Source organism: Protobothrops mucrosquamatus, unplaced genomic scaffold, assembly GCF_001527695.2.
Source record: "Protobothrops mucrosquamatus isolate PMUCROS unplaced genomic scaffold, P.Mucros_1.0 scaffold166, whole genome shotgun sequence".
NCBI classification, from domain to species: domain Eukaryota; kingdom Metazoa; phylum Chordata; class Lepidosauria; order Squamata; family Viperidae; genus Protobothrops; species Protobothrops mucrosquamatus.
Genome location: NW_015386528.1, coordinates 1311460 through 1338152, shown reverse-complemented (window position 1 = coordinate 1338152; position 26693 = coordinate 1311460). Strand labels below are relative to the sequence as shown.

At 40.8% G+C, this 26693-nt stretch overlaps 1 protein-coding gene across 1 annotated transcript in view; it reads left to right on the top strand.

Moving 5' to 3' along the window:
• Positions 1-9058: 9058 nt before the first annotated feature.
• Positions 9059-26693, top strand: part of PAK5 (p21 (RAC1) activated kinase 5) — a 60613-nt gene continuing 42978 nt past the window's right edge. Inside the window, exon 1 of the mRNA XM_015813547.2 lies at positions 9059-9273. Coding sequence (XP_015669033.1) covers positions 9070-9273 — 204 coding nt within the window. The 5' untranslated portion in view covers positions 9059-9069. The remainder of the gene's footprint in view (positions 9274-26693) is intronic.

The following is a 26693-nucleotide window of genomic DNA, read 5'->3' as shown; positions in this document are numbered from 1 at the left end:
TTCTCATTGACTTGTGAGTCTGAGTTTTCCAGCAATGCCGTTTACTTCTGGTTTGGTACAGTTAATGTTATATAGCTCAAACATTCAGATTTGTTTGCAGAGCGGTGATTTTAGTGGAACAATGCCAACATTCATGGCTGTTCCCCTTGTAATATGTAGTCAGGGTGAATTTTCAAGACTTTTAGAGCTTATGTGCAATATAAATTGATTTTACCATTTGAGTCAACTATATTATTATCTTTTTCCAATTACAGAAAGGTTCAGTTAATAGTAATACATTTTATTAATGCAGAAATAAATTTGAGACTTCTGCTTAAATTTTGTTCCTTTTGGCTAGTGCAAACATATTCATGTTCTCATCCATCTACTTTCTGACACATACATCTCTCTCCCCTGACTATTAACAATCCCTTCTATATCTTTTTGCAAACGGGGTGGGGGGGGGAGAGGTGAGCCACTATGATTTTTAGGGTTTGGTAACCGTTCTGTTTTGGAAATCAATTTCATTAATTCTAGATGCAGCATTAAATAAAACAATATCTTATTATTTTGTGAATAGCATGCTTCCCTGTGTATAGGGTGCATAAATCTCTGTGGGGCATTAAAAGCAACTTGATGGCTTAATGGACTCTGGACAAGCATGGAAATGGGCACATAAGTAGTGGGTGGGGATGTAACCCAAAGGGTGTCTTTACAATGGCACTTAACTGTAGTGACTCATTGCTGGTGTGGTGAACTAAACCTATGCCCAATGTTCTGATGTTTCTCCCCCCCTGCCCCCTTATGTTGTCCATGTAACACTAAAGCTTTAAAATACCTTCCATTAAAGAAGTCTGCAAAGTCTATGAAATGTCTCTGTTTTCATATTGTACAATTTAATCTGGGTATCCCTAACCCATCACAGACGTGGTTATAAAGCTACTGAAGAATTTTCCTTGTTACAGAATTCTTAAAGCATTGCTTAATATGCTGCAAATGCCTATAATACTATATGGCCTTATGGATTTTCCTTGAATGTGTTGTAACCTGCTGAATAAATACTCATTCCAATGGTAAATTTGGGGCTTGGCCACAATAGATAGGTTCTATTCATGAGGTTGGATGTGTTCTCATGCCTTCCAAAATTTGCCATGCTTATGAAAAACTAGATACCAAGATTTTTTTTTAAAAAATTTTTTTTAAAGAAGAATGACTGTACTGGATTAGGTCATGTGCCTCTCCCGTCTTCCTTCTTGGAAGTAGAGGCTATGGGAACTCCATATAGATAGGACATATGTACCCCTCTCGAATGCCCTTTTGACTTTTAGTGTGAGAGTGTGTTTGTGTGAAATCTCTCCTTCATACTTTGTAGCCATTTATATCCTTATCCCCTCCAGAATTTATCCAATCACCTGTTCAAGACCTTCTCCCTGACATGCTAGTTTTGTTCATAGAGGCATTATTTGCTGCTTTGGTCTACTTTGTGTTAGTGTGTTTTGGAAATATCATGTTTGTATTGGGAAAAGTATTCAGCGAAAGTCAACATGCACTCTCAAGTAAAATGTAGACTTTTGCTCCTAGGCAAAAATACATCTCTGTGGTTTTCTTGACAGCAGTGTGGAAATAGTCTGCCACTGCCTTCTTCAAGCATTGTTTTCAACTCCTCAATCTAGTCCACAGACCTAGCATTTCTTCATAGTCTCCCTTCCAAATAGTAACTGGGTCCAATACTGTTTAGTTTTCAAAATCAATCAAAGTCAGCTAGTTGGTATGAAGATACAATGACAGGAAAAGTCAAGGTGGAGCTGTTTCAAATGGCATAACATGATTTGACACACAACCATGAGACTTGGCCTACTTCTCCTGATCTAGATTTGCATGCTTTGCTCTTTAAATCAGAAGTACGCACTATATATTTACTATGGCAACATATTTACTTAGTTGTTAGACAACATCAGCATGTTCCTCTCTTTGTTTAGTAACCTGCATAAATGTTACTGTTTTAATTTAGAAAGCAAACAACCAGGAGGGTAAGAAGAGTATCAAGAAGGGACCCCACATAACATGTGAGAATCCTTAAAGCACAGCTATTGTGTTCAAGTTCTTAACAGTTTGGAAATCTTTTGGAGAATCTGATTACGTATGTCAAGTCTGAAGCTGGCAGGGGATCATAGGAGCTGAACCCCAAGATATCTGGAGAGGTCCAAATTAGAAAAGGTGAATAGAATATACAAAGCAAGTGATGTTTTCAGAAAGACAACAGTGTTTCTTTGCTTATTCCCTGCCAGCATTTCCCCTCGCTGTACAAATCCGCATTGTCTTTGCTTTTTTAAAAAAACAAAAAAAAGTTGAATTTATTTCATTGTGAGTCTCTATTGGATGTTTCTCATGGGGCAGCCATCTGGGTCATCCTGCTGTGCTGTGGTGTGACCAGTGAAGGCATTTTCAACAATGAACAAGGTGTTGTGTGTTTTAGCAGAATTTCCGACAATAAGAAAGCTCTGGGCTTGGAATTGTTTCAGTGTTTGCTTTTGACCGTTTTGGGACAGTAACACTGGAGGAGTGGCTGGTGGGGGAAACAACTAATTTTTAGGCTTTGAACATGCCAGGAGATTAGCAAAGTAGCACAAGATCTGCTATAACCACATGTGCAAGAATAGAAATGAATGTGTGTTATTAGAAATGGATCACACCAAATGTGTATGTATTTGAACATGCATGAGATGGCTTGTGCTTGCATAACTGGACACAATCATGAGTCACACCCTTCCCTTTTCAGGAGAGGGATAAATATTCTGTATGTAGAATTGAGAGTCATAAAAAGATAAGGTTTGGAAAAGAGCTTCAAGGTCACCCAGTAGCACCCTGTGCCCTCAAGACCTACAGAGGTATGGCAAAGTCTCCCTTGAATCGAGCTTGATTCCTATTGACTTCATAGATATTCCTACTGTATGTTGCTTCTTTGGCACCAGTGGTATGGCTATTGCTTTTTTTAGTTTGGGGCTTCCCCCATTCCCCCCCCCCCGCCCCCAGTCTTGCCTCCATGTTTAGGATTTCATTGAGGTTTTCCATCCATATACTCTCTAGGCCAGGGGTAGGCAACCTTGGCTCTTTTATGACTCATGGACTTCAAATCCCAGAATTCCTGAGCCAGCCATGCTGAGGAGAAAGGGAGAGGTTTCCAAGCTGAGCCATGCTGGCTCAGGAATTCTGGGAGTTGAAGTCCACGAGTCATAAAAGAGCCAAGGTTGCCTATCCCTGCTCTAGGTCCAACTTTGCTTACTTTCCACAAGAAGACACAGACAACAAGGTATTGTCATTTGTTGAGGCAGAATCTACAGTGCAGGATGCAAATTACAAGATTAGTAAACACGGTCTCTCTAGCCCTTTGTGCGTGCCTTTGAGACAGCCTTCCTATGGTTTCACTGTCCAGGGACTTTCTTCTTCCTGTTACTTCTCCTCCCAGCCCATTTCTTACACACACTTTGTTTATTAAACAAGGCTACAGTAACATGTTTCCCATCTATCAGGTCCCTCAATGCAGCATTTCTGGGAAGCCTACTACTGCAGAAGTCTTGTATGACAAACAGAGCATCAATAGAAGAACTAACTGTGCTTAAGTTGTAGTGGAAAATTGTTGTGCCGATTTAATATCAGAAGAGGGGAAAGTCTTGAAGGCCATCAGTGGAAAGCTTTGGGCAATCAACAACATTCTCTCTCTCTCTCCCTCTCCCTCTCCCTCTCTCTCCCTCCCTCCCTCTCTCCCTCCCCCCCCTCTCTCTCTCACACACACACTTTTCTGTAATAAGAGAGTGTTTGCCAGCTCTGAAGAAGTTTGATCAATAACAGCCAAAAGTGTAGGAAAACATCTGCTATCTAAACCACATGGACACACTCATTGTACAAACTAGCAGGGTGCAGGCCCATGTAGTTTAGAAAGAGTCAGTCAAAAGTACCAACACACCCAACAAAATCAGTGATTAAGGTAGAATGAGGGAAAGTGCAAAAAAAAAAAAAAACCCGCTGCTGGTATGAGAACCTCAAATTATGGCAGAAATCCAAGCTAGCAACCTAGCACTTCAAGCCGTGTAATTAGCAAGAAGGACTGCCCACGAAAACAGCCTCAAACTTTGGTTACAAAACTGCACTCTAAGCCATTTCTCACTTGCCACTCTTGTCCACCTTACAAGGAAGATTTTGGTTTAGATTTGGACTAAATATTTCCTCCCCCCCCCCCAGATTCTGCCCTCGGAATCAGATTCATTTCTAACTTACTTATTTTTTGCAAAATATTTTGCTGCCTATGTGAATAGTATAGATGTGTGTTCCTTTTCCAGAAGCAAAATCATCTGAATGGTGGTGGCATTTCCCATCAATTGGGGCCACCTTTTTCCATTGCATTTGAATTAGTAGACTAACTAGTTCATGGATCTCGTTTACTACACGAGGAGGTGGTCATGGGACGACGAGAAGGTCTTAGATAGAAAATGGTACTGAAGGACTATGTTTTATCAAATCTATCCGGGTCAGAACGGTAGTCATAAAGGTAGTCATGGTGACAGAAAAACATTTTTGTAAAAAAAACAAATCACGAACGAACACGTAGTTGTCTGGGGAGGCAAAAAAATAAAAAAATAAAATGAGGAATGCTATGAAGAAGTCACCACTGTCATGGAAATGGGCTGGGAAATTATGAAAAAAAAAACATGTTCAGCCCCAATGTTGATATGGCGTACCTTTTTTTCCTGAATCTGTTAAATCTTTGGCAATATGATTCAGACATTCTTCTCATCCACTTGCTTTTATAGTGTTGTCAGGAATGAACGTTCTTTATGGAACAAACAAACTTGTTCTGCTCAAGATCCCCTAACTGATAGGCTGGAACCACTAAGCCCTCAATCTAAAAAGAAGTGTCTCTACTCAGAAGGGGTGCTTATTTTTTTTTAAGTTAATAAGTTGGGAAGTTATATAAGAAGCTTCATTTGAGACCACCAATATTTGCAATATGTAGGGCAATGCATGTCTCCTTTGAGTACCTATCTGGAATCCGAATTCATTTTAATGTTGTGAATTTGACTTAAATGTTAAAAAAGGTCAAAAAATAAGTCCCCTCTGCCTTGGAGCGGCATTAATCCCATCCAGGTGTGTAGTGTTTCTGTTCCCATAATCCCTGCCCAAGCATCGACCCTGGACAATCCATTGCGAAAACCATCAATCCCATCTGATTTTTGCAGAAACTTTTTTCTGATCTCTGTTAGAAATAATATAGTTAGATCAAATAAAATCTTGGTCTTGTGCAGCAGGGCTTGTGATTATCAAAAATAATAATAATAATACATAGAACATGTTAAATAAATAATTTAAGGAATATTTCCAGTTGGCCAATTTTATTGATTTTTCCTCCTGTAGATAAATGTCATGAAATATACATTATGTTTATATCATACACGGTCATAAGAGAGTGTGAAACTCCCTTCCTTCCTTCCTTCCTTCCTTCCTTCCTTCCTTCCTTCCTTCCTTCCTTCCTTCCTTCCTTCCTTCCTTCCTTTCTTCCTTCCCCTCCCTCCCTCCCTCCCTCCCTCCTGTTTTGGGTCTGAATCTCTGAGAGGGCTCACTTATTGCTAGGGAATCCCTTTTAAAAGAACAAAAAGGGCAGAAGCTTCAGAAGGCCAAAATAAACACAATTTTAAGCTAAAAAATTTAGCAATTCACATCCTCCTAGAGGATTGCAATCATGCTGTTAAGCCTCAGAGCATATAGTTCTGTGATTACAGACTGATGCAGTGCTGGATTCTTTAATAATGCTTGATTTTCAGAAGCAAAATTGCTATTTTAGTGAGGAGCAAAACTAAGAAATGTAGTAAGTGGCCTCTCAAGAGAATTTTTTTTCCCTCACCAAGAAAATAAGAGCTATGATGGATTGTCCCACAAGTCAGTCTGGAAGCAGTTTTTCAAGTAGCTACTGTAACTTTGAACTGAAGGAGGCCAATATCCTGTGTCCTCCCCCCCCCAGCTTTTTCTCCCAAAATCTGGATGAACGGTTTTGTGAAAGAGGTTTTTCTGTGTTATTCTGGACCAGAATGACTGAATGGAGCTAATTTCAGCTGCTCAGATTGGTGTCTATTCACAGAGAGGGATGGAAGACTCAATTCCTTTGATCTTGGAATCACATTATCCCAAGCCTACATGTCAAGAGTAGGTGTTTCCCAGAAAACGACAGTTTTCACAATTTGATAAAGTTGATGGGGGGAAAAAAGATCCTTTTTCTCATGTTGTGGAGTGTCCCTTTGATCTGAGTTGAGTTGCAGTAATTTTCGTATGTCCATAGTTACATTTTTAACACACTATTTATTTTTTCAGGAATCATCTGCATGGACCACCAAAGACACTGCAGATATTAATTTAACAGATTTGTGGAACATAAGAGCAGGGTGGATGTTTGAAAGACTGGCAATTTTCTCCTAAAGTAGCCAACTCCATCAGCATAGATTTCTGTATAAAAAGTATAGGTTGTGTTTTGAGCACAAGCAGCGAATTTGTAGCTCTCCAAGTATATTTTCCGGCAACTCTTTCTAAAATGAGCCTTGATGATGGAATCTGGGAATGATATTTAAGAAATTATTATTGTCCTTGTTTTCAGCAACATTTGGAAATCACAGGTTTCCTGCCCCTAAATTTAAGGATAAAGAATTATATATGTAATTTATTGTCTTCGTTTTATAAAAGGTACACGTTTCCTGTACCATTTACTACCGATGTAGTAGTAGTAGTGGTAGTGGTAGTACTATTGTTTGGTTTTCATTGTCAAGGTAGATATATCATTTTCATTAAGTTCGTTTATTATCTTTCGACGTACTTTTTCGAAGTACCGTATTTAAACTCGGGTGTAGTAGACCTCACGTACAGTTTCCATTCTATCAAAATTTAATGTCAACCAGCAAACAACATGCTGTGAAGATAGCATCAGTGCTGTTCTATTGTTTATGCATCTCTTTTTTTTCCAGAAGCAAAAAGCATACTGAAAACTCATGTATGTGAAAGCCTTGGAACTTTGCCACCAGAATAAAATATATTTCTTTTATTGCCCTATGTCCGTGGTGGCAAACCTATGGCATGGGTGCCACAGGTGGCACGCAGAGCCCTCTCTGTGGGCATGCGCACTGTCGCCCCAGTCCTAGGGCTTCAGCTGGGTTTTATAAAACCTTTTCGCTTTAGGCCTCCACCGCCGTGTGCAAAAATAAAAAGGTTCAATCAATCAATCAATTTCAACTTCTCGCTGGAAAAGAAAAGATCTCGCAAAGTTGGAATTGATTGAACTTTTTAGTCCCACCCAGTCTGCCGTTACCACTGTAGCCACGCCCACCCAATGGGCCACACCCACCCACACCGATGATACATAAGTGGGTTTTGGGTTGCAGTCTGGGCACTCGGTCTCTAAAAGGTTTGCCATCACTGCCCTATGTGATACATAGATGTAATGAACCCCCACCCTTTAATTCAGGGGCCGCTTTAAGTCTTGTGCACTTCAATTTCCAGAATTTCTCAGCCATGCTGGCTGAGGAATTCTGGGACTTGAAGTCCACAGGTCTTAAAGCGGCCAAGTTTAGAGACCCCTTCATAGGTTTAGAGCAGGGGTCCCCAATCTTTGTGGCTTGGCAGCCCAGCTTGGGGGGTGGAGAGGAGAACTGGGTGGCACAAGTGAATGCACACACAGCTCAACTAAGAGTTGAGCTGCGTGCGCCTTCATGTGCAAGCTGACCCATTTCTCGCACGAGCCAAGATTGCTGGACCATGGCCCGGTTGCCAATAGGCCACAACCCAGTAGTGGGCCACGGGCCAGGGATTGGGGACCTCTGGTATAGAGAATTCCCTTCAATTGCATGGCTCAATCATATTGATATACCTCCAGTCTAGTAATTATATTCTTAAGGGAAGTTTCATCATGAACTTTGAATATAACGAGAAAAATATAATTATTTTTATTTGATATTTTATAAAAGTATTTATATTAATACTTAATAACAGATTCTTCATTAGAAAGTTTTACATTATTTTGTTTAGTGTCTTCTGAATAGAGAGATGCTCTGCACATATTCCACACCATTTTTGCTCCCTAATAATTTTGAGCTTACTATTTTTTCTGAACATTGAAGTATTATTGCTCATTCCTGAGTTTGTCTGGAATGCCTGACTTAGCTTAGCTAAACACAGTTTTGAATCAATTTTCAGTTTGTTGTCTTCATTCTTAGAATTATTCCAGACATAAATAATATATCCTTTCTCAGTTTTTGTGGTTTGGGTTTCTCCTGGATATGTTATCTCAAAGACTTCAGAGAGCTAGATGGTGCCCCCATTTTCATCTCCAGGGGTTGTAGTTACCCTTCTTCAAGTATGAGATTTTCCAATCCCAGTTTCATTGCTATTTGCTAAGTTTGAAAGCATGAAAAAATGCTCCTTGATTAGGATATTTTAGGTCCTAATGAGTATCTGTGACATTGGGCTCTGAGTGCTGGTTCAGCTGAATGCTTGATCTAGTGCAGGGGTGTCAAACTCGCAACGTCACATGACGTGTTGTGACGTATCGCAACTTTTTTTCCATTGCCAGCAATAGGGTAGGCGTGGTTTCGCCATGACGCATCTGGCCCGCGGGCCGGCAGTTTGACACCCCTGGTCCAGTGGCTGAAAATAAATTGGAATGTTGAATGGCTGAGTTACTTTGGGGTGCTCAGAGTAACCTTTCTTGGGCCTATAGCCTGTCCGTTGGAAAAAATTACTGTGGACAATTTCCAGTTTAGTTTGCACCCAGCATACTCCCAGTCAATTCTAGATTACAGCAAGTGTACATATCACTTATTTCAGCTCAGGAAAAAATAAGTTAACTGGCAAAAAGGAAAAAAAAGTAGGCAAAAGCAGGGAGAGAGAGAGAGACGTATGCAGTAAACATGAATTTGTATTATTTATATGTCGCCAGCTCTGTGCTCATTTCTTGTCCTCTTTGCTATCCAATCATCAATATACAGTATGCACCACGTGTCCTTAGTAATGTGTATCTTATACCACATTTTTCCTTCTTTTTCAGGTTTTTCCATCATGTTTGGAAAGAAAAAGAAAAAGATTGAAATTTCTGGCCCTTCCAATTTTGAACACAGGGTACACACTGGATTTGATCACAGAGAACAAAAATTCACCGGACTACCTCAACAATGGCATAGTTTGCTGGCAGACACAGCAAACAGGCCAAAGCCAATGGTGGATCCTTCATGCATCACACCCATTCAGCTTGCGCCTATGAAGGTACCGTATCGGTCCCCCCCTTCATTTTCTTTCCTTTACGATAGGTTTATTAGATTTTTTTAAAAAACTAGAAAGATTAAAAACTAACTAATCAATAATTACTTACCTTTGTGTAGACATTTATACATTAATGTTGTTCATACATCCCACTGAAGGAAAGTAAGGGATAATATCCACATTTGATACAGCCTTGCAACTGATATAGGGTGCACGTGCAGATATCAATTAACAATGACATTTATCTTCTGTAACTAAGTTTCATTTGGAAGAATATCTTCTAAAGCAGTGTTTTTCAACCTTGTCGATTTTAAGATATGTGGACCAGGGAACTCCTAGCATGCTGACTAAGGAATTCTGGAAGTTGAAGTCTACATATCTTAAAATCACAAAAGTTGCAAAACATTGTTGCAAAATAATATCTTATTATTTTCAGATTGAACTACCAAACTTCCTTCTTTATTGCTGCTCTTTTTTGGACCCTGATAGTAAGGATCTTATGTTTGATTTTAGTTCAGTAAGTGAAAGTTTAAAATACTTAATTTTTATGTAACACATTAACATACAATAAGTCTTAACACTGTATTACACCTGAAACACAAAATGAAAACATATCTTTCTGCACATTGAATGTATTGTTTCTGCTACTATCATGTGTAAAAGTCTATCCTGGCAGTCCCATAAATTATATTTATCTGAGCTTTTTTTTAAAAAAAAACTATTCAACAATGGCATCTTGCATCTTAGTCAATGAGAAATCCAGCAGATCTAATTAGGTTCCCTGGCTTAACTATGAGAAGTTACTTGTAAGACAGGCCTTAACTCCTGGTAAGATGTGCTCTTTGGGTGGAGATGTGTATTTGGAAATACATAATAGTATTAATGATTCTTAAGCTGCCAATCAGAGAGAAATTGGTGATACCAAAAAAGCAAGCAAGCAAATCTGTTTGCAAGAGAAGGAGTAAGTAGCTAATTGCATTCCAGATGTTGTTGGACTATGAACACTTCTTACCAGTGATCAGTTGTTCTAAGGATCCTAGGAAATGTAAAAACACAAAAACTCCCACAGTTTGCTTTATATCTGGATTAGAGAGTTGTTACATTAAAATACAGAGATAAAATATTTTGTTTCTTAATCTGATTCTTGGAACGCCAGCATATTTTCTGCCCTAATTGGCAGCCAATTCTCCAGAATTTCGCCAAAAAGCCATTTTGAGCTTTATTTAAAAAGATCGAGAGCTTAATTTGAAATCTTTGTAGAACAAAGGCACTATCATTGAGCCAGGGACTTTTTATTACAGTTTATATTTCTCATTCATTAATAATATGTTTATTTTTCTCCAGGGGTTTGTCAAACAGGATAGGTTCTGCATATATCACCAGTGCAGCACAGGCAATTTTAATTTTGTTCTTTGAACATAAAGTAATTATTTCTTGAGGGGGTCCTTGGTGCTCTCTGAGCTTGCCTGTTTTCTTGCAGACGTTTCATTACCCTAACTACGGTAGGTAACATCCTCAATGCTACTGTGTTTCCCCCAAAATAAGCCCAGGTCTTATATTTATTTTTGGTCCAAAAGACCCACCAGGGCAGTGGTGGCGAACCTATGGCACGGGTGCCAGAGGCGGCACTCAGAGCCCTCTCTGTGGGCACACGTGCCGTTGCCCCAGCCTCGCCTCCCTCCACGACCCCTTCCTCTCCAGCAGCTCCCCTGAAGGAGAGTCGCCCCTGAGCGTGGCCCACGTGGAGCAGCGCAGCCAAGGACATGGCAGCCAGGCAGCGTAGACAAGACTCTGCCCTCACACTCCATCATGCACAGTTGATGCTGCAGGGCGCGGGCAGAGGGTGTGACTGCCATTGCGCTGCTGGGCTTCCTGGGCGATCGGCGGGACCTGGAGGTGGTGAGTGGCCCTGTGGGCAGGTGGGGCGGGGGATGGGGTGGAGCGGAGGTGGGGTAGGGGGTGGAGTGGGGGTGGGGCCAGTTTTTGGGCACTCGGTCTCTAAAAGGTTCGCCATCACTGCACTAGGGCTTATTTTCGGAGGATGTCTTATTTTTTTCACCACAAGGCCCAGCCCGGCCAGCGCCCCGTCCCACTAGGTGACTCAGGTTTCCCTCGGTGGGGGAGGAAGGCTTTGGAAACTGCCTTTTCATTTGCATTCACCATCAATATTGTAATCTGTCCCTTTATTTTTTTAAAAAAAATGATTTGTATTTACCATGATTAGGCTCCTTGATCGCCAATGGGAAGGCGCGGTGTGAATTCTGCGCATGAGCTGCAGAAATACAGATACTCGCACCCTCAAAGCTCACACTGCTTCCTCACTCGGCACGTACCACTGCTTTGCAGGCACGTTCAATTTCGTGGCTCAGCTAAACTCTTCAGCTGCGGCGGGCCGCAGTTCCCATCGGCTTCAGGAAGCCTGGGCGATGTAAACCTTAGGCCAGGCTCCTCACAGCTGAAGCAATCCAGCTCGCCCTGGGTCAGGTGGGCCATCGCCGGAGAGAGTGTGTTATTGGCACTCTATGAATTGACTGTTGAAGTAGATGCGGCCAGTAACAGATTTCCCAGAAGGCAGACTGGTGAGATTTTTCCATCACTTCTTCTATTATTCCAGGATGTTGTCGTTCATAAGGCCAATGTGATAAACAAAATCCTGGAATAATAAAAGAAGTGGTGGAGAAATCTCACCAGTCTGCCTTCGGGGGAATCTGTATTTATTACTGGCCACACCTACTTCAACAGAAACTTTATTAGAGTACCAATAATATGCTCTCAAAATTGCATTTGTATTTATCATGCCAGAAGGTTGAGGGGGTTTTCCCTCTAGGCATTGTCCTCCCTCCCATTGTTACTTTCTAATGATGCAGTTGTAGCTTTTTGTGGGACCCAAAAGAAATGGTGGGGACACAATTTATGCTTGAGATTGGCTTTTTTCTTTGCCACATCCTAATTCCCCTTCAGTGTTTATTTTGTAATGAAAGGAAACTCAAAGAGATGGGTGGGGCAAGCAGGTGGTTGGAGCCCAAGGATCAGTGGGTACCTGAGCATCCATGGTTCATGGATCAGAGTTAGTTAGTTTAACTGTTCAGTCATGTCCGACTCTTGGCAACTTTATAGGCAAACATTCTCCATGCTACCCTGTCAAGCACAGCTTTTTTCATTTGTTGGATGTCCAGCTTTTTATCAGCTTTGATGGTGTCAAGCCAGCAAATTCTTTGCTTACCCCTTCTTTTTGATCCACTAACCATTCCTAGTATCACTGACTTCTCCAATGAATTTGTACACTTGACACAACCAAAGTAAATCAGACATAGTCCTGTGATTTTGGCTTCTTCTGGTTTTATACGGTTCAGCACCTCTCTGTTGGTTATTCTGGCTATCCATGATATAGGCAATAATTTACACCAGCACCATAGTTCAAATGCATCAATTTAGATAGATCAGCGCCCCAAGCAGTAGACTAATTGGCCAGAGGTGTGTGTGTGTGTGTGTGTGTGTGTGTGTGTGTGTGTGTAGGACTAGAGATCTTTGTCTTCTTTTCCACCCAACTGTGGGGTACATCATCCCTGGCTACCAAATGTTTATTTCATAATGTAGAATAGAGGCCAGACCTGATAGCCTACATTCCATCTCCATTATGTTGCTGTTATGTACATAAAAGGGTTAAATTTGGAATAACCAAAGGTCTCTCGCTTTGGGACTCCCCATGCTGATTGCCCTGTATTATTTCCAGCCACTATGGAAAGTTCTGTGACAGAGATACATAGATAATCTGGATTGTTGATATTAATTCCTCTGTCCTTTTATCTCTTACCTGTTGCTCGTGTTTTCTCTCTCCCTGTTTTTGCCTGCCTTTGTCCTGTTTTGCTGGTCAGCTGTTTTTGATGTCTGCTGACAGTTAATAAATGAATACCAAGCTATAGTTTTTGCCAGTTGTACTGAATGATGCCTGTGCTTGCTCTGATCTGGACATGGGGATTGACTGTGGTGGGTACAACATAAACTATAAGTTAACCACAGTAATTTTCCAAATGCCATCCCAGTTTTTTAGATTGCCATGTTTCAGTTGTTTCTCTTCCTTTGTATTGTTAGAAGTTCCCCAGGAATGTGGGGGTGGGGTCCTTAGTATATCAGTAATATTATTCTTTCTCTTGCTTCAAGAGTAGGGAATGGTGGCCCTTTTATGACTTGTGGACTTCAACTCCCAGAATTCCTAAGCCAGCCAAGTTTCTGCTGGCTCAGGAATTCTGGGAGTTGAAGTCCACAAGTTATAAAAGGGCCATTGTTCCTCACCTCTGTTCTGGGGAGACAGTACTAGTACTAAACTTCTTTGAGTGCCAGAATGCCAGATGAAAGATGAAATGTACAATCCACCTTGGGTGGGATTGAACACCTTCTGAAAATATCAGCTTCATTATTTGGGGAGGCCTCTTGGCTTAAGAGTTTTGTTAGAGGCAAGAGGTATTGGTTGTGAGGAGCACTTTTTGGTTTTGTTGGTTCACCAGCTATGAGTGCTCACAATAAAATTGGACTACTATGGAGTTGCATTTGAAAAGGAATGTAGAGAGTTGACTCATTTAAGGATGGCTTTTTCTCCCATAGGGACAAAGCCCTTTTTTCTAGGGTTAACCCTATCATTAGGCAAAAAAAAAAAAAGTAGCCACTTCTAATTTTGAATTTCTTTGTTGTAAAAGGCATTCTTCAAGTCTGGCTTCACAGTTAAGGACTGTAAATGACAGTCTCTGTATTTCAGCCATCATTGATATAGAGATGACATGGGCTTTGTCACATACAGAGTCATATTCACCAATCCTTCCCTCCCTTGACGTGTTATTATTTGGGGAGACTTCGGGGAGATCTTCGGAGTGGGGGGGGAGAGAAACAATGGAGTGCTGGGGAAGGAGTGAAATTATTCTCTTCCAGTCTCTTATAGTGGGATTTATAAGAAGAAGGAATTTCCAGCTAACCCTTCCAACAGAGGTAGAATCTGTTTTCAGTGTTGTTATTTTCTATAGGGATAGGGAACACTTTTAACTTAGAACTACGTTACAGTACAGTCCTTTGATTTGCTTTGTGCTGAAAAGTAACTCTATTTGTCTCTGGCACAAGTTGGGAAAGGGTTTTAATGTCAGCTCCTTTCATCTAGACCACAATCATTTGTCTTTAATGTTTTCCCCCAGCCCTTTGGTAACCTATATATTAATAATTGGGGTAAATTACAAAGCCAGTAAAAAGCCTGCCTGCTGGAATATATTTTTATTTTTATATATTTGGTTGGATTTTTTTCCCCTCCCTATTCCTTTGCAGCTGCTAGATCCTCATCCTGGAACCATTCTAATTTATCTTTTGCAACATAGATTATCTGCATTTTAATATTCAAAGCTAAAAGCAGGTTTTAATACAGGTTTTTATTTTTCTCACAAAGTTTACCTTTACCTATAAGTCGACAGATTGATTTAACAGGGAGAAAGGACTGATCCCTCTAAATCACACGTCTCAGTGCTATGCGGCAAGGAGATGGCCCTTTCCTTCCTTCCTTCCTTCCTTCCTTCCTTCCTTCCTTCCTTCCTTCCTTCCTTCCTTCCTTCCTTCCTTCCTTCCTTCTTTCTTTCTTTCTTTCTTTCTTTCTTTCTCATTTTTCATCTTTTTCTAGTAATTATCTGAAGCTAGCACAGGGTGGAGGACATCCCCTGGAGGAGGGAACTGGTGGCGAGAACTACCTTCCCACTATTTCCAAGAGGCAGGCCCAAGGTGTGAAGACTCAAAGTGAAAAGTAACTTTGAGAGCTCTGTCCTTCCACTCTGTAGAATGAATCCTGCTGCTGTAGTCATGAAAAGTTAGAAATTGTCCATGTATTATCAGGGAGGGTTGTTTTCCCCTACTACCAGATACAGGAGGCACTTGCGATTATTCTTTCTCTTGACTCTTATTATTTGCATGAATAATTACGGTTCCTTTGGATATAAATCGGACCTGGCTATCTTCGAGACCGCCTCCTGCCACAGATTACCTCCCACCGACCTGTACGCTCCCACAGAGTGGGTCTCCTCAGGGTGCCGTCAGCCAGACAGTGCCGGCTGGTGACCCCAAGGGGGAGGGCCTTCTCTGTGGGAGCTCCCACCCTCTGGAACGAACTGCCCCCAGAGATCAGGGTGATCCCTGATCTCCCTTCCTTCTGCCGCGCCCTCAAGACATGGTTGTTCCAGCTTGCGGGACTGGCCTAAGGGATTTTAAAGGGGTTTTAATTACTTTTAATCAGATTAGTTTAAATATTTCTTTTTNTATATAATTTCCCATTCTCATCCAGCCGTCCTAGTGAGTTTGAGGGTTTAAAGCAGGGTCCCCAACCCCCAGTCTGTGGACCGGTACTGGGGCGTGGCATGTTAACAACCAGGCCGCATAAACAAGCAAAGATCCATCTGTGGGATGCAGCCAGCACACAAAATCACACCCCCTCCGGTCCACGGAAAAAACCTCTCTCCACATAACCAGTCTCTGGTGCCCAAAAGGTTGAGGGCCTCTGGTTTAAAGGCAGTGAGGTTTAAGTGAACAACTGTCATCTTGGAGTTGAGAGTCAGTTCTGCTTCCATCCATGTGGTTGGTTGGTTTGTAGTCCAAATTAACTTCCAAAGGTTGACCCAGTGTACTTCATTTGCAAAAGAGGAGTTGCTATTCACCTAGCACCTCATCATAGCATCTACGCTGACTGCTTAATGCTTAGGATGGAGAATACTGATTGTTCTCATACAGCGCATCTTGGTGATGGCCTCGTTATCTCCTGCTGTAGTGCAAAGGAGCAGTAACACACTAACATGCATTGTGTGGAGAATGAATGAATAGGACCAGTGCCTGTTGGTAAATACCATGACCTCTCTAAAAAAGCCAGGAAGAGGCAAGTGACTGATATAAGAAATAATCATGGGCAGAGAGCCATGTTGAGCTCTGAAGACCACATAAGGTTATTTTTCTCAGAGGGCAGCGCCCAAGCTGGAAAACAGGTCTCTTCTGCCACTATTATCATCATCGTCTCCTTTGGGATGAGAAAATGGTAAGGTGGTATCTTTTTGTAGTTCTTCAGGTCTCTGTAGGGCTGGGCCTCATAAAGAGAATCCAAAGCCTGTAGGGTGGGGCACAGCTATCCTAATCCTGCCAAAATGTGCAGTCGGCAGTTGGGTGGTCCCAATATATAGTTTTCAGAGTTGAGTGCAAAACTCTGGAAAGCATTTAAAAGATTACTGATGAAAAGATCATATTAAAGGGCAACCACAGGAAGTCACCACTGTTATTTCAAACAGGCATTTGGTGAGTCAGCTGCAGTATCTCTATTACGGGATTAGAAAACTCATCTATTTTTAAGAAACACAATTATACAGAATAGCAGAATAACAGAGTTGGAACGGACCTTGGAGGTCTTTTAGCCCAACACCCTGCTCAAGCAGGAAACTCTGTACCATTGCAAACAAATGGTTGTCCAGTCTCTTCTTAAAAACCTCCAGTTTTGGAAACCCACAACTTCTGAACACAAGCCATTCCACTGGTTAGTTGTTCTAAACTGTCAGGAAATTTCTCCTTAGTTCTAGATTGCTTCTCTCCTTGGTTAGTTTCCATCCTTTGCTTCTTGTCCTGTCTTCAGGTGCTTTGGAGAATAGCTTGACCCCCCTCTTCTTTGTGGCAGCCCCTTGTGGCATACCTAGTTCCTGCAACCGTTCTTTGTATGTTTTAGCCTCCAGCCTCCTAATCATTTTGTTGCCATTGGTAGCTTTTCAAATTATCTAAAATTCAGCCTTAGGTACCTGTTCTCACAGAGAAATAACTAACAGTGTCTTCATCCTATATTACTAAAGGGGGGCAGTAATGTACTGTTACACTAATTTCAGAAGTATTAAAATATTAGATATATTGATATAACAAAGATGATTTAATCCCAAAGATAGCAGGTTCTTCATGTCTTGTTATTTGCTGCCATCTAGTGGCTTTTATTACTCAGGTACAATATATACTGTATGTGGACTTTTTCTTCACTGTGAATGGTTGAGACAGGGTGATACAGTGTATATACTTTTGCTGTTCAGATGCTTTGTGCATTCATCCATGCAATAAAGTTTGGTCAGGTAAAAAATAGTAGAAATGGCAGGTTTTAGCTAATTTAAATTTGTACAGCATTTCCACATGATAGCTTCCTATATCTTTGGATGAGGAAGATGAGCTAAAACTCACATGAATATACTAAATTACATATGGCTGAATTTTGACAATGAACGATACAAAGTGCCAGATGATATTGGGAAAACCAATTCAATCCATTGTTCCATTCAATAGGCGTTGGCAATCTATCCAAATATTCACAGATTTAAAATAAAGACAGTACAGACAGACAGTATTAAAATAAATATACCACTTAAAAACAAAGGCGAAGATCGTTGTCACACTGATTGTCTCATCTTAAGAGCAAGAAGTTAGTTCCTCATACTCAAGCATCCAATCAAGGGATAGGTTACATGAATGGAAATTCCCCTTCATGAAGTTGCTGTCTTTTGTGAAGTCGTGACACAAAGTCACACAGTATCATATCTCTATTCCATCTGGATGGAGAGAGATTGGGAAGCTTCTTTACAGTTTCTGGAAGCAATGGTGTTAGGCGAAGGAGCTATGAATAGGTGTCACTTTATGTATTTTATTTATTTCAATTTATATAATACTTTTTAAAGATGTATTTTAAGGTGGCAAATGTACCTAATACTCTCATCCCTTAATATTACACAAAAACCCTGTGAAGTGGGTGGAGCTGAAAGAGAATGCCTGGCCCAAAGTCACCTAATCAGTTTTCATGCATAAGGTGGGACTAGAACTCACAGTCTCCTAGTTTCTAGACCAGCACTTTCAGCACTACCCGAAACCTAATCCCCAGTCTCAGCTAGCTTACCAGTAATACAAAATGAAATACAGTGGTATCTTGGTACTCAACTGCTTTGAAATTTATCGAATTGTTACTCAGTGCATTTTGACATGATGATGATGATGATGATGATGATGATGATAGTTGGAAGGGACCTTGGAGATCATCTAGTCCAACTCCCTGCTCAGGCAGGAAACCCTATACCATTTCAGACAAATGGCTGTCAAGTCTCTTAAAAACTTCCAGTGTTGGAGCGTTGACCGCTTCTGGAGGCAGGTTGTTCCACTGATTAAATGTTCTAACTGTCAGGAAATTTCTCCTTAGTTCTAGGTTGCTTCTCTCCTTGATTAGTTTCCATCCGTTGCTTCTTGTCCTGCCTTCAGGTGCCTTGGAAAATAGCTTGACTCCCTCTTCTTTGTGGCAGCCCCTGAGATATTGGAACACTGCTCTCATGTCACCCCTCGTCCTCTCCATTAAACTAGACATACCCAATTCCAGCAACCGTTCCTTATATGTTTTAGCCTCCAGTCCCCTAATTATTTTTGTTTCTCTTCTCTGTACTCTTTCTAGAGTCTCAATATCTTTTTTTCATCGTCGTGAAAATTCCAAGTGTGGCCTTACCAAGGCATTGTAAAGTGGTATTAACACTTCACATGATCTTGATTCTATCCCTCTGTAAATGCAGCCTAGCACTGTGTTGGCTTTTTTGGCAGCTGCAGCACACTGCTGGCTCATATTTAAGTTGTCCCAGGACTCATTGTTTGTTTGAAACTCAGTGCACAAGCTACTTGTCGATGTCAGCTCCTTGTGTCTCACTACATTATTCCTTATGGGAAAAAATTGTTTGGTACTTGTAGTTTTTGGTACTCATTGCACCTCCCAGATCCAATTAACAATGAGTACCAAGGTACTACTGTACAATAAAAGCAGTAACTTTACACTACAAACCACGATGATGACAGCTATTTATCATTACACTGAGATAATGTAATAATATTACATTAGTGAGTATTCCTGCAGTGTGGGAACCCACCTTAACAGCCGATCATAACACTATCACATAACCCATCCTTTCTTCCAAAGCAAGCCATGCCTCCAGAGCAATAAGTTTAAGGATCCTGCTTGACTCAAAACTATTTCTGGAGTCATAGGTAGCTTCAGTGACAAGGAGAGCCTATGCCTGGGTTCTACTTGAGAGCCCCGCCTAGACTGGAGTGGCCACACTTGATTATTTTCCTAAAATGACCTCTGCGTGGACTTTCTTTTACCATAGTCATAAATGGTACAGAAGACACCCATATAATCATTTAAGTTGGGCCCAGTAAGGAGCATCATGTGATGCTGATGCCAACAATGCTCCACTGGCTGTCTGTGCGAGCTATTGAATTCAGTTTAAATAGGATAAAAATACAAAGCCCCAAAGGACGTAGAGTGCATGACCTCAGTCAATTGATTCATTGATATCAATCGGGGAGGCTCTGCTTCTGGTCCCTTTCAGTGGGAGATCAGATAAGGCAGGGATTCGGGACACTTTTCAGTGATTGTCCCCTGACTAGAAAACTCTATCACAGTGAAACAATAGTTGGTTTCCCTTAGCAAGTTTTAGATATTATTATTTTTAAAAGGTCTCAGGGGGTACCATTGCCTCTGAAAAAGACCCCTAGTGTCACGACAATGTGTTTTTCTTTCTTCTTTTTAGTTTGGATTGCATGTTTTGATTGTTGTACAGCGACGCTCTATCATTTTGTTCCACTGGGCCTTTTGTTTTGTTAAAAGGAAGTGTGATATGTTGTTGTTAGTCTCCCTGGCAAGTTGATATCTGCAGGTTCACTACATCATGGAATTTGTAGTATTTGAAGTTCATTAACTTTCAATCATGGTTTTTCTAAGCCAAAAAAAAGGAAAAAGGAAAAGAAGAGAAGAGAAGATAGCCCCAGGGTGAGAAAAATAAAGACATGCTGTACCTATTAGATCAGCATCCACTTTAGAAAAAACAAATTGTAGGAATACTGTAAACCAAAGGCCACAAGGAATCACCAGATTTGCAGCATTATTTTTGCTTTTCCCTAATCACCATTGTGTTCAGTACTTGGAGCTCAGGCAAGCAATATATAATAACTTCTATCCTGTCGCTGTCTACTTCTGCATCGGGACCGCATTCAGTATGCACTATGCCCACTCACAGTAGGCCCTAACAGGGGGGGGGGGGAAGAACCGCAAATGCAATAGGGAAACGTTGCCCATCTCTGTCCTAAAATTTTAAAATAGCATGATGATAGTGTTTTAGAATTGAAACCAGAAGTAACTTTATCTCTGAGGGGATAATAAATTGAATAAAAAAAACATTCTGATTAACCACACACTATGAACCGTGCAGATTTTTAAGAAGTCTAGGAGAAATGCCCACCTCTCCTGCACCAGATATTCTTCATAGAAATCTTGGTTCTTCTAATCTAAGCTATACAGCAATAGACTTTGTGCTCCATCTAGTGACCAAAGTTAAGGCTAACAGAAAATTAAAGCGAGTCAAAGCAACTGTCTTAAGATTGATTCATTGTAATACAGGGGTCTTCAAACGTGGCCCTTTTATGACTTGTGGACTTCAACTCCCAGAATTCCTCAGCCAGCTTGCCTGGCTGAGGAATTCTGGGAGTTGAAGTCCACAAGTCATAAAAGGGCAACGTTTGAAGACCTCTGTTGTAATATATGCTTGTATGGAGTACTGCCTACTGTGAGATGCACAAGGCGTTGTGAGGTGTGTGAGCATGTGTGTATGTACACAAGCACAAAGGATATTTTATAGTATAAACATCTAAACATGAGTCTGTGCATATGCTTGATGCAGAGAAGAAATTTCTTACTTTTTGTTATTTTGCCCTATAGCTTGTAGTCATGAGACCATGTTTTGGATAAATTAGGGCGAAAAGTACATATGGAAAGCATCTAATATATTGGTTTTCAGGGTTTAAAGTGGTGAGTGGTAGAGGTGTTGGTTTTTCCCCCCTCCCTTCCCGCAGTGAAAATAATAGAACGGAATCATGGAAGACCATTATAGTGTTGATATAACTATCTGTCCTAATTAGGAGCATTTCAGGGGAATAAGAGGCCAAGCAATGTATATATTAATGTCCACTTCCAACACTGTCTACTCTGGCCTAAACTGTCCTGCCACGGAAGTGCCCCTGCTACATAGGAGACACGGGCTCAGTAATGAGAAGATCTTCTTGAGAGTTTAGGATTTATCCCTCAGGCAAGGAAGAATTTCCTGTAGAAATGCTAGTCTGCAGTGACGTGTTTCTGATAAGATTGCAGCTCCAGATTTAAAAGAGGAGACTGGATTTTCTTTAGAAGCCATTCTAAAATAGCCAGTTAAGATTAAGCCGTCAACATTAGTTGACATTATAAGTTGAGTTCCCAGCCTTATTCTGTTATTCTATAACGTGTGGCAGGTTGGGGCTGGAGGACTCCAGCTACAGGTAGTCCTTGACTTACAACAGTTCGTTTAGTGACCGTTCCAAATTATAACGGCAATGGAAAGCGGACTTATAACCATTTTTCACACTTATAAGGAACGAAGGTGGTGCAGTGGCGTAATGACGCTGAAAATGCAGGCCAGGAATAGTCTTCACTCCGGCGGTTTGAGCCTGGCTCCATTGCTCAATCCCTAGCTCCTGCTCACCTATTTCGAACTCATGCAATATTGTGAATAGATAAATGGGTACCACTTTGCTGGGAAAAACCTAGCTGCGTTTGGGTGTGTGGAGAGCAGAACCTAGTGCTGGGCCTAGCCGGAAACAAGACATCGTGACCCAAGGCGAGGAGAGACTGGTGAAGGAGCCTGGAAGAGCTACTAGCTAATTTGTGTAAAGCTAGTTTGCTCCCCATGGTGCACCAAGGATAGGTTCACGAGTGCCAAACACAATAAACTAGTAATCTAGGCTGTCAGGACTGCATTGTGTCTAGCATGTGTAGCTTTCTCTGACATTGTATGCCATACACTAAATACATTCACACTTATGGCCTTTGCAGCATCCCCATGGTCATGTGACCAAAATTCAGATGCTTGGCAACTGACTCATATTTATGACAGTTGCAGTGTCCTGGGGTCATGTGATCACTTTTTGTAATCTTCTGACCAGCAAAGTCAACGAGGAAGCCAGTTTCACTTAACAACTGCAGTAATTCACTTAAGAAGTGTGGGAACAAAGGTAATAAAACGGGACAAAATTCACTTAACAAATGTCTCACTTAGCTCAGTTGTGGTTGTAAGTTTGAGATTACCTGCACTCAAATACTAATCTGCATTGAATAAAGCAAATAGGGGATTTGCTTGCTCCAAATAAACATACATAAAACCAGGAGGTAAAATGTTCAAAAACTGACTCCAGTGTGTTTTAAATTCCGTGTTTAAAGTGACTTTCTAAAATTCTGGATTTTGGTTTGTTGCTTTGCTGTCTTGATATATTTTAAAATCTGTCCATAATGGAGCTATGATATATGTCCAAACAAGGCTCCCAGGTAGCTTTTTGTTATTGTTTTTATTGTGCTCCTAAAATGTTCTTTGTTCCATTTTTGTTAATGATGATTAATAGTGATTAGCTCTGCTATAAATTGGTCTAATAGTACAAGTCCGATGTATAAAACTTATTTTGGCCTCACAGCTGCAGTTGATGTTGTGGCTTACAGAGGCTGCATTCCCCAAAAAGGAAACTCCAGGACAAAGCATATTTTTAGTAATTTTCTCTTGCCACTCCATTAAGGATGAAGTTTGCTGGCAACTTTAACTGATGTTCTGGGAGCTGTGCCTGTAATTTTCAGGGACTGCAGCTGATAAGTCTTCATTTTCCAGAAAACAGGTTAGAGAGAGAATAATATCCTGTGTTAACTTCCATCTTTTATCAGAAAGTAGAATGGAAGGACCCAACACAAGGTGGCAGTAAGGAATATTTCAGCATTTAGCTCAGTGCTTCTGATGGCAAATTTAAGATATGTGGATTTCAACTCCTTAATCTGAGAGTTGAAGATCACACATTTTAATGTTGTCAAGTTGGGAAAAAACATGAGATGATAAAGCTTTACCCCTCTGGTTAATTTGCCTAGCAGTTTTTGAAAGAAGGTCATTGTGTTGGAGTTAATATTTTCACGATTTCCATACTATATAAGAAGTAACTTTCTTATCTCAGAATGGCAACACAATACAGTATGTAGTTCCCCCAATACAACAGGTACCAGTTTAGATGGTTATAGTTGTTATCAGTTATATTTGTCTGCTGTCAAATCACTGAGACTTCCACTTACAATAAAATCACATTCAGTAAAATAAACACCCTGAAGGGGGGAAAAAACAATAATTGCATTAAAGCAGCCTCAGATATTTATTATAATGGGGATTTTCTTCAAAAATACAAAAAAAAATTATTTTGTGCCCTTGTCAATAGCTCAGAAAAGATGCTTGTTTTTTTTTCCAGAAACAGGATTATTTTCAGTTAATACACATATTTCACACCAGACATAAATCAAGGAATTTACAGCTTGTAAATTCAGCATTTGTTCCCTCTAAATTTAAGCATCCATGTAAAGCTGTAGGCTTTATGATTTATTTGTAGATTTGTCCTTAGACTGCCTCCTAAGGAAGTTTTGCTAGAACCAGGGAAATTTGTTGAGAAGGACTATGCTCCCTTCATCCATGGCATAAACCTACAATTATAAAATAAAAGACTTAACTGTGTTTGAGTTTTTCTGATATATGTACTTCAGGATATGTTTGAAGTGAGATGCATTTTGTTTAGTAAGAAAATTTCTGGGGTATTTTCCTAGCCAAAAATAATTCATCATTGATCTGGGAGATCCCTTTTATTCTCCTTCCCTAACAGCACTTACATCTGTCTTGATTATTAAGGTCAGCACCTAACCAATTAGATTTTGTATCTATGTTGGTAAGGGCCACTATGCTACATACTTTTTTTACTCTGAAGCAGTCTCAGATTTATTAAACCAGGGGTCTTCAAACTTGGCCCTTTTATGACTTATGGACTGCAACTCCCAGAATTCCTCAGCCAGGCATGCTGGGAGTTGAAATCCACAAGTCATAAAAGGGCCAATACAGACCTCTGTATTAAACCATAAAACCTGCCATTGGATAAAGCTACGCAATTATTTGTTTTTGCCTTACTGCTCAAAAATATGTCCCGTGTTCCCTCGAAATTGGATTCTACTGCTACTGATTATATCACTCATTTTTTTAAAAATCCCTAAATTATGCACTTCCAATCATAAAAGATGCCTATCCTGTTTTAGATTCTGTGCTTGACTAGCCCACAAGGGGACTGAGTTAAAAGCCCCACTGAAGAACAAACTACATTAGCAATTAATGGCTCACCTCATTAAGAAATATTTCAAAGGCCACCCTTCTCTCCTGCCTCCCCCACCCCCTAAAGGAAGGGTTGCCTTTATTTATCAGGACTGTTGTTTTACTTAGGAGAGAAAATGAATTTTGATCCAAATTAAGAAGCCTGTTTGCTGCAGAAGTCTAGTAATAAGATTATTAAAAAGGTCTTATTAAAATCAGAGAAGTTGCCAACTTGTTTTAATTTCTTGCCACCATTCAGTACCTTTTAACTGTCCTCACACCCTCATTTTGTTTAATAATAATTCTTATTTCTTTAGATAATTAGCCAAATTGGCAGGGGATTTTAGCAGTTGTGATCCAACCGTGCTCCTCTTTCGAGTTGCCATCAAGTTGGCGTTGACCCTTAGTGCCCCCATAGGTTGGCTTTCTCCATAACAATCTGTCCCCAACCTGCCCTTCAGTGTATAGTGCAGTGATGGCGAACCTTTTAGAGACCGAGTGCCCCAAAACTGGCCCTGCTCCCACTCCACCTCCTGCCCCGCCCCCGCTCTGCCCCCACCTCACCTGCCACAGGGCCACTCACCGCCTCCAGGGCCTGCTGCAGATTGCCCAGCAGCGCCATGGCGGCCACACCCTCTGCCCGCACCCGCAGAATCAACTGTGCGCGTTGGGGTTTGAGGGCAGAGTCTTGTCTACTCTGTCTGGCTGCCATGTCCTTGGCTGCGCTGCTCTGCGTGGACCACGCTCGGGGGCAACTCTCCTCCAGGGGAGCTGCTGGTGAGGAGGGGGTCACAGGGGAGGCAAGGCTGGGGCAACAGCACGTGTGCCCACAGAGAGGGCTCCAAGTGCCACCTCTGGCAACCGTGCCACAGGTTCGCCACCACTGGTATAGTGTATTCACCACTGCTATAACTGTGTCCATCTCTCTGGTTGCTTGTCCCTCCTCTTCTCTTTCCCTCCACCTATCTCAGCATTAGAGCCTTCTCTAGAAAGCTAGATATTCACGGGATGTGTCATAAATGGGATAATTTAAGCCTTTTCATTTGTGCCTCAAGTGAGAACACTGGATTGATTTGTTGGATGATTCATTTGTTTCCTTTCATGGATGTCCATAGTTTGGTCAGGAATCTTTTCCAACACTAAGTCATTCAGTGGCAGGAAAATGCCCCCCTCCTTCCAGTTTTCCTAGATGGGAATTTGAGAAGGGAAGGAGAGGGGAGGGGAGGAGAGGCCATAACTCTTGACAGAATTAAGTCCTTGAAGGACTATTTTCTACTTACCATGCTTTTTTCTGAAAAGGAATTGAAGCAATCTTCTGGATAAAAGAAGAGTTTTAGCCAAAGAATGTATGTATATCAGCATACATTTACGTCATCTAGTATAATTTTGTGTTTGCATACACACAAACCTCTGTAGTCCTATGGACAAGGCTTTAGTTCACCATTTCAAGGAACCTTTGGAGTGGGAATTGAGCTTGGAGAATTTTGCACACAGAAGTCAGGTCTTGTCCTGCTGTCCTCTCACTCTATTAGGGAATGAATCTAATTTCAGAATTACACAAGGTGCGTAGCATTTTTTTTAGAGATTGACAAATCCTTTGGAGGAGAGTAAACTTATAAAATTTATTTTCCTCCAAACCAATCTTCCATCCATCCATCCATTCTACTCTATTTTATGTATCTAAAAGAGAAGTTGGAAAAAAGAATAATAAAACCTGTTAAAAAGTAGTATAAAAAACACACCGTACACCCTCCAAATGTTTGTTTTTTTTAAAAAAGATCATCACTTGTTGGAACTAAATAAAAGTAGATAAGTAAATTCTAAGCATTGGAAAACTACTAATTTTAAGGCATACGCATTCAATTAGGTTGAAGTGCCTGACTTCAAGTTTCAAAGCTGATGTTTTGTTTATTGTTACTATATTTAAGGAAGTCAAAAGGATGAGAACAAAAGTGATTATAATAAGTTGTTGTTCCTGTTGTTATGACAACTGACTACAGAAATTTCGGTGAAGTTTGACAAATAATACAGTCGTGTTATCATCCTACAAACTCCCATCTTTGGCTTTCTGAAAATAATTATCTAAAAAGCAAATTCCATTGCATTTTAAATAAATTATTACAGCTAAAGAGGCATGTATAACATCCTCAGCTTTTTAAGCAGCTGGAATACTCTATG